This window comes from Mus musculus, chromosome 11 (genome assembly GCF_000001635.26).
Source record: "Mus musculus strain C57BL/6J chromosome 11, GRCm38.p6 C57BL/6J".
Lineage (NCBI taxonomy): Eukaryota > Metazoa > Chordata > Mammalia > Rodentia > Muridae > Mus > Mus musculus.
Genome location: NC_000077.6, coordinates 95,507,028 through 95,515,309, shown reverse-complemented (window position 1 = coordinate 95,515,309; position 8,282 = coordinate 95,507,028). Strand labels below are relative to the sequence as shown.

Sequence of the window (8,282 nt, the reverse complement as noted above, 5' to 3'; positions counted from 1 at the left end):
GCCTCTATTTCTCAGGAGGCAAACCCTTACCCCAACCTCAGAACCCAGCCTGGACCCTAGTGGTCTCTTCAGCCCAGCGCCTCAACCAAATGCTTCGTACTGATTGCTCTTAGGTCGTCTAAGAAGAAAAGGAACGAATGTGCTAGGAAAAAGGGTGCGAGCTAGACACTTAGAAGAACTTCCCTTAGCACCCTCATCAAGTCTTGCAGGAACCATCAGCTGTGATCCGCTGTAAATATCCTTGAGCCCTTAAAAATGGATTTAGGGAGAGTCGTCTTTCCAAATTCTAGGACTCCTAGGGTGGAGGTAGGTAGAGCGACAGATTCCCGTGTGCCCGCTACAGAAAAGAAGGCGCGCTGCCAGAAGGGCGGAAAAGCTGGTGTCCCCATCCGCGGTCTTCCAGCCTCTTGCCTCCTCACCCAGAGCTCCTCCGCCCTCCTCCTGTCCCCTACGCTGGAAATTGGGCGTCCCAGGTCCCCAGGCTGCTGGCCGGCAGGGGAGGAGTTAAATCCGGAGGTACCGACTGGGCTCACCGTACCTGCCGCCGCCGCCGCCGCCAGTGGGAGGGACGAGGAAGCGGGAGGCGCCTGGGCGCCAGGAGCGCTCCAGTCTGGCGGGGCGCAGAGCGGGGAGCGGGCGGCCGCGGCTCGGCGTGGCCCGGGGCGTCCGCCAGGGGGCGCGCCACGACGGGGCGGGAGGGGCCGTCTGGTCTGGGGAATTAGCACCGGGGACGGGCGCGCGCGCAGGTCCCCAGCACATCTGGGTGAGAGCCGAGCCTCTGGAAACAAGCCGGGCGCCGAGCGCCTGTCTGGAGCGGCAGAGTCACCGCTCAGCCGGAGCCCCTTCGAGACGCTCCGGGCGCACATCTGGGACTGGGAGAAGGGACCGCGCGGCGAGCAGCTGGACTCGGGGAGGGGGCGGCGGCTGCACAGCTGGACCGAAGGGGGCGGGGTCGGTCCCAGCAACTGGCTGAGGGGAGGGCCGCGAGCCACCGGGGACCGGAGCATGGGACAGCGCGCCTGAAGGAGCAGTCCGGGACGGAGGGGGCCTGGGACCCCGAAAGGAAAAGAGAGACGGGTGAGAGCAAAGGAGGAAGATGCAACTGACCCGTTGCTGCTTCGTGTTCCTAGTGCAGGGCAGCCTCTATCTGGTGAGTGGTCCGCGGGGAGCGGCGCAGGGCGGGGGCCAGGGGATGGGGAGAGCGCGGGAAGCTGCGGAGCCCTGAAACTTTCTCCCTCCCCCCACCCCGGCATCCTGGGGATGCGGTGAACGCTGGAGGCTAGGGGAGAGGGCGGGTCCGAGGCCAGAGGCCGGACTGGAAGGGTTAATAGGGGCGGGGAGGAGGGTGCTTGGATGGCCCACCCACTCCGCGGCTGATCGCGGGAGGTGCGAGTGACACTAGGGAAAAGGCCCCCCAAGCTGAGTAGCCAAGGATTACCCGACCTCTCGTAGCAGCATCCCAGGACGCGCGAAACGGGGGTGGGGCAGGTGACCTGCCCGGCCAGGGGACGCGGTATTCTTCTTTGACCTCTGGGGCCCAGAGAATCCCGAACTGTGGGCCCTGGCGCGCCAAACCCGGGCGGACCGGGGGCAGCCCCCGCGTCCCTGCCTCCCGCCGTCCCTCTCGCTCCCTCCCTCCTCGCCTGTTGTTTTCCTCGCCTCTCCCGGCAGCGCGCAGCCCGAGCCCCACAGGACCTGGGCAGGCGGCTCCCGCCCCAGGCGCTCAAAGCAGCTGAGCTGAGCGCCCAGACCCCGCTCCCCCGCGGCCCAGGGTGCCTTGGAACCCCACCCTGGACCCTACCCTGTAGCTTAACTCTCTCGCGACCCGCGCCCACCGCCCCACATCTGTCCCGACCCTAATCCTGTCCTGGAGAAGCCTCCGCCTCGGCGCCACTGGAACGGCCCCCTTCCTCAAAACAATTCCCATTGACAGCAACCCTTCCATTCCTAGTCCACTCTAGGACTAGGGAGGATGTCTTCCCTGCTTGGCCCTTTCCTGTGGCCCTCTTTACTACTGAGCTATTGACTGTCTCAACCATTTAGTTAAACCCTAGAGCCAAGTACGCACAGGTGGGCAGCCTTAAACCCAAACCCAGGAGCCTTCCTTCTTGACTCCTGACCCTGGGGCACTGGGGACTTGGGAGGCAGGAGCAGCCTTAACTCCGAGACTGGCTTGGTCACCAAGGCCAGAGCAAGAGCATAAGAACTAAACCCTTTGGAGCCTCCCATCCCAGCTCCTCAGGATTCCCTCCGCCCCACCCATGTCATCATCAGTCCAGATGTTGTGGCTGAGCTCCTGTCCCCTCACTGGTGACATAGACACACTGGGAAGAACTCGGTTTCGGGAACTGAGCAAACACACATTCAGGCCATGGAGCCTAGGGAACCAGGTAACCTCCCTGTTGCTCTGCTGAGCCCCGCTGGCTCTTTCCACTCTCCTCCAGGAAAGCCTCCCCAAGGTGTGGCCTGTCACCATAGCTGAGCCTGTGTAGGCAAGACAAGCCCTGGCGGAGTCTGACAGGGCATTCCAGGTGGAAACAGGGCTTTGATAAAAGTCTTTTGCAAAAGGTCGTGAGGTGGGACTGTGTCTGTTGATGGGAAGGCTGACACTTGTGGCCCATGTCTTGTGATGTAACCTGCAAGGCCCGATGTCCTCACCTGTGAAATGGGACTCACAAGAGCTGGTCCCTCATCATGCAAGTGCCATCTTGGCATGTCATCACGTGTTCCCCAGAGGAGGATTTTGCTCCCACAAGCTTGGCCATCCTGGGTGTGCCATCTGCTCCTGGTCTCCTAGCCTTAGCAAAACCTGAACCAAACTGGTAACTGACCAGGACTCTGGCTGGGTTCTGGATTCGTATTTTGTGGTGCATAGGCTGTCTTTGCCTCTAAAGTCGGCAGTTATACTGGGCTAGGAACGGTGTCCTAGCCAGAAGACTAAAACGTCTTAAAAGATATACGGTGTGTGTGTGTGTGTGTGTGTGTGTGTGTGTGTGTGTGTTGACAGAAGGGAGCTCCCAAGGTAGGGGTGGGGCTCCCCAAATAAATTGCAACTCCCAGCTCTAGGTGAAGGACTCCTGGAAGATAGAAAGAAGTGACACTTCCCAGGCACCTGGACATTTCAAGGGTAGAAACTCTCCCCCTAACTGGGCGGTCTTGGCTGGCCTCAGTGGAAGAGGCTGTACCTAGACCTGCAGTGACTTGAGGTGTCAGGGTGGGTTGCTATCCAGGAGGGACCTCACCCTTCTCAGAGATGAAGGAGAGGGAGAGATGGGGGAGGGGCAGTGGGAGGAGGGACTGGGAGGAGAAGAAGGCTGTGATTGAGAAGTGAATAAATAAATTGGAGGGAAAGGGGTAGACAGTCTGCATTCCCTTCAGACTGGGGGGGGGGTCTTCTGCAAGATCAGAAGCCAAGCCCTCCCATCTGACTGGGACCTATCTGGAGAGTAGAGTCGTATGTCTCTGGTACCCTAGTCCATGGAGAGGAGAGACGTCCAGAAGACCCCCTCCAGATTTTGAATGGCAGGCTGAGGCAGGGCAGTAAAGATGAGATATGGAGATGACTGAAGCATCAGAACACGAGGGTGGATTATGAAAGAGCCAGGGTGCACACCTGACCCCCAAGGGAACAAGTGCTTACTTCCCCACCCCACCCCTTTAGCCTGAGTAGACAGGGACAGAGACCAGGTAGATACTGATGGGATGCTCTGCCAGATCTCAAATCTTCTAGGTCCTCTGAGGACAAGGTTCTAATTCTCTTTCCAAATCCCTCCGTAGGTCATCTGCGGCCAAGACGATGGCCCGCCTGGCTCAGAGGACCCTGAACACGATGACCATGAGGGCCAGCCTCGGCCTAGGGTGCCTCGCAAGCGAGGTCATATCTCACCTAAGTCCCGCCCCTTGGCCAACTCCACCCTCCTAGGGCTGTTAGCCCCACCCGGGGAGGTTTGGGGTGTCCTTGGGCAGCCCCCCAACCGCCCCAAACAAAGTCCCTTACCCTCGACCAAGGTGAAAAAAATATTTGGATGGGGTGATTTCTACTCCAACATCAAGACAGTGGCCCTGAACCTGCTGGTCACAGGCAAGATTGTGGACCACGGAAACGGGACCTTCAGCGTCCACTTCCGCCACAACGCCACGGGCCAAGGTAACATCTCCATCAGCCTTGTACCCCCCAGCAAAGCTGTGGAGTTTCACCAAGAGCAGCAGATCTTCATCGAAGCCAAGGCATCCAAAATTTTCAACTGCCGGATGGAGTGGGAGAAGGTAGAACGGGGCCGCCGGACCTCGCTCTGTACCCACGACCCAGCCAAGATCTGTTCCCGTGACCACGCTCAGAGCTCGGCCACCTGGAGCTGCTCCCAGCCCTTCAAAGTTGTCTGCGTCTATATTGCCTTCTATAGCACGGACTATCGACTGGTGCAGAAGGTGTGCCCAGATTACAACTACCACAGTGATACCCCCTACTACCCATCTGGGTGACCTAGATGGGCGGCAGAGGCCGGTGCAGGAGGCTGGCTGGCTGGACACTGGGCAGGGAAAGGGATGGACCTCAGGTAGGGAGGGGGTGGAGAGGAAGAGAGGCCTGGTGGGTCAGGATCAAGCGTCAGGTGTTGGGGAAGGGTCCCCAGTGCTGTGCCCAACCTGAGGTTAGAAGATACTTGTTATGGAAGAGAAATATGCCCTGGGCAGCCTTACAGGGCTTTCCCTCCTATCCAAAGCAGATGCTGGGCCCCGAGGCCCCTGGGCAGGGAAGCCAGGCAACCCCAGATCAAGCCACAGAGAAGACCTCAACCTTTGTCTCTCTCCTTGCTATTCAGAAGGAGGACAGTGGTCAGCAAAGGGGAGTCCAACTGTGTAGACAACTTAGGATGGAGAGCTCAATGGCGTCTCCCGTGGGAGCCGGCAGTGGGCAGCCCCTTCCCCCCCCCCCTCCCCCGCACTGAGGCTGAAATGGCAACCTCATCCCCACCCTTGGGTGTTTGCTGTCATGACTCTCGGTCACCAGCCAGGCCATTCCTTTCCAGAAATCCCCTCTCCCTCCCTCCAGCACCTTTGTACCGCTGACACCTCTTGCTGATGGCGCGCCACCCTTGTCCTTCAGCTGAGACAGGATGACTATAGGTCCTGTTAGCATGAGGGGCACAAAGCAGAAGTCCGCCCATGTGCTGTATGCCCATCCTCTGCCCTAACCACCTGCTGAGAGTGCTCCCTCCCTTGACAGCCAGTTCTTCCTGTAAGACTGGGGCATTCTGGGATAGGGATAGAGCCTCCTTTGCTGGGCGGTGGGGCTATCCGCAGAGGAAGGCTCAGGAGGCTATGTGGCCATGCTGGAACTGTGCCCTAGTGTTGTCTGTGGGGTGTGTGTGGGGGGAGGGGTGGGAAGTCTTGTGAGATGCCCTGTCACTTCTCTGTGCAGAGTCTTGTCCTTGGAGCAGGAAATAAAGCATTCCCAGGACACTGTATTCTATTCTAAGTAATCCAGGGGAGAGGGACCATGGGCCCCCTGGCTGGCTAGTGTGGTCCAAATGGGGACCAAAGCTGCAGATCTCTTGGAGCTAGGGGCTCACTGAGGGCTTTTGGGCTGGCTTCTTTGACACCCTTTGCTGGCACACTATCTAGTGCCAGAGGTCCAAAGTAACACTTATGGGGCTGGTCATGGCACCCAAAGGGGCAGCTTTCGGGGAAGAGGCAGCAGGGGAGGTAAGGCTGACATCTTCCTCCCCAGATCCTCCCTGAAGTACCATCTCGAGCCCTGCAGGGGGCAGTGGTAGATGCCCAGAGGTGCCCCAGCTCTGCCATTGTTTTTCTGCATGGCCTGATCAAGCCCACTGTCCTTGCTGGCCTCTTTCTGTTTCTTTCTCTGTATCATGCAGCCCTCACACCCATGAGAATCACCCAGAGGGCTTATGCTCCTGCAGCCTTCAGGGTCTGACCTAACTCAGCAGGAGTGTCTCTGGGCCCCGAGCCTGGGGACATGCTGACATCCTGCGAAAACTGCCTGGTGACCTCTAAGCAAACTTGGCTCCGGCTCCAGAGGATGAAGAGGTTCATCTCTGCTCTCTCCAGCTGTGACTCCCATCTGCCTCTTGGGGTAGAAGGAACAGACTGAGGTGGCATGGGGACAAACCGAGGGTGAGACTAGCCACTTCCTCCTCCAGCTGGAGACTGCATCAGCATGGGTAAAGAAAGGCCCAGGCAAGGCTCCTTGACACTGGGGGCTTGGTGAAGGGAAGGCTGGAGCTCCAATCACGCTAGGTCATCCTAGGTCTACTCTCCTTGAAGATCTGCATTTAGGTCCCCAGGGTCCCTTTCAGAAGTGTAGCCATAATGAGGAGAGTCCCAGAGTGAGAACCAATGTCCTGATCATTTCCGGTCTTTGCTCTCTGCCCACTATCTCTGAGCCCAGATGGTTTAAAGGTACACACGGCAGCACACGGACACCTGGTTGCAGCCCCTCTGTATGTGAAATGACCTAGAAACCAAGATGGATGGAAAGGGAGGGGAGGGGGGCACACTCCCTTCTCATCTATGCCCTGAATCACCCTGGAGCCATTTCTCCTGAGGAGACTCAAGACTGCGCATGCCCCTACACACTTTCTCTCTCTCTCCTTCCCCTCCGTACCATTGACCAGAGTTAGAACTTGGACTTGGCCCCGCCCAATGCCCCACCCCCGCCAAGACAAATCTTGACTGCTGGAATCTGGAGGGTTCTCCCACCTGTGCCTCTCACCAGACACTGTCCCAAGGCACCTGTAGGGTCTGGTGGAAGAGGAAGAAAAATGTGAGGCTCCCCTATCCCCACTTCTGTGTGCAAACTGAACTCTAGCAAAGCTCGGGCACTCTGACCCGCCCCTCCTACTCCTCTTCTTCTGCGGAGAGCCAGCTGCTGCGGACAGCTGGAGGGCCCGGCCTTTCTGGCACACTGTGCTGCCTGCACAGGGGGTGGGTTCATTTTAATAACTTCATTTCACCCTCACGCACACTCTGCCTCCTCTTTCCTGCCTATCTGCCTTCCCCAGCAACCAGGCTGTTTTCAATTCAGATTTGGCTAACAAATATCTTCCCAAGTCCTGATTCACTAGAGGAGACCTCCGGTCTCTCTCAGTCTTTTCAGAGAGTTCATGAGCCCCCTCGATCCTCACAAGGGTAGCAGATCTATTTCCCTGGCTGAAAGGATACCCATTTCTGCCCTTCTGAGCAACAGCTAGGAATCCCCTGTAGAGACCGGACCTTGGATCCCACAAAGCACCCTGACCTCTCCCTCTGGCCTTTGGCAGCATCCACAAAGAACTGGTTCTTCTTGACGAACCTTCTAAAAGTTCAAGGTTTCTTTGACCTTGAGACCAGCCTGCAACCTTTTCAAGCTATTTGGGGACCCTACTTCTAGTCTGTCTGCAACCCCCCGCCTCCCGCAACTAAGTAGGTAGGGCCTTATCTCTCCAATGGGTTTAGCCCCTGGAGCAAGCCTGCCACATCCTCTTCAAGGATGTGGCTTGTGTCTCTCCATCAGAGCTGGGAGGGCATCTGAGGCATCCTGATGTCATCTCTTCCCCGCTGTGATGAACTGTGTCTCTTTCAAACAGTAAGCCTCTTTGAAGAGGAACTGGATGGTGCTTTAGACCGAGGTAAAGGCTGTACCTCCTCTTATCAGAGTAGCATCTTCCTGAGGCCAAGAACTGTTCTGTGGATGAAGGAAAACCACTCTCCTGAACACCAGGATACCTGGAGTTGCTGTGCTCTTTAGCTGTGAATGCACACAGGCGCCACCTGGCTTCAGCAGTCTCCATACTGCAGTGACTTTCTCTGTAACTCGTGAGCCAGTAGAGACTTCCCTGTCAGCAAAGCCCGGTTAGTTCTCCTCCTGGTGAAGCTTAAGGCAAAACTGAATGGGTTTCTGTCCCTCCTCCCTCTCCTTCGTTCTCTTTCCCTAGATGAGCAAGCGGGAACTGAGTCACCTCCTTCCCCATCCTTGGCAGGAGAGCTGATGACCTTGCATGTGGCAGGTTCCCGTGGCGAGGCCTATTGCTCAGAGATGCACAAGGTGGGTGGGTGGAGAGGGAAGTTGGAGGAAGGGGTTTACGGGGGTGGAGGCAGCTAAAGGTCATCGGGTGATCAGGGACTTGGATCATTGAGTGGGCTTTTGCAATAGGTTGCAGGAAACTCAATGAACCAGTTACTCTGAGTTGGGAAGCGATCCAATGTCTTGGCTGGGAGTGGGAGAGAGAAATGTTACTCCAGAAGAATCTTAGTCCTGCGGTGCTGCCTGGAGAACCGGGGGC

The 8,282-nt window shown here is 57.6% G+C and overlaps 1 protein-coding gene across 2 annotated transcripts; it reads left to right on the top strand.

The window, feature by feature from the left end:
* The first annotated feature begins 744 nt into the window (after positions 1 to 744).
* Positions 745 to 5,465, top strand: Nxph3 (neurexophilin 3). 2 transcript variants are annotated; one of them, NM_130858.3, is made up of 2 exons: positions 745 to 1,150; positions 3,778 to 5,464. In NM_130858.3, the coding sequence occupies exons 1-2, from the start codon at positions 1,097 to 1,099 to the stop codon at positions 4,480 to 4,482; spliced, it is 759 nt and encodes a 252-aa protein (NP_570928.1). In that variant the 5' UTR covers positions 745 to 1,096; the 3' UTR covers positions 4,483 to 5,464. The 2 variants fall into 2 exon arrangements, with proteins under 2 accessions (NP_570928.1, XP_006531996.1); XM_006531933.4 differs by lacking the exon at positions 745 to 1,150 and adding an exon at positions 1,196 to 2,390 and having other exon boundaries at positions 3,778 to 5,465.
* The last annotated feature ends 2,817 nt before the right edge of the window (positions 5,466 to 8,282 follow it).

Coding starts and splice junctions, on each gene's coding strand:
- Nxph3 (XM_006531933.4), top strand. CDS start 2,262: ATGTCATCATCAGTCCAGATGTTGTGGCTGAGCTCCTGTCCCCTCACT. Junction 2,391..3,777: donor CATGGAGCCTAGGGAACCAG/GTAACCTCCCTG, acceptor ATCCCTCCGTAG/GTCATCTGCGGCCAAGACGA.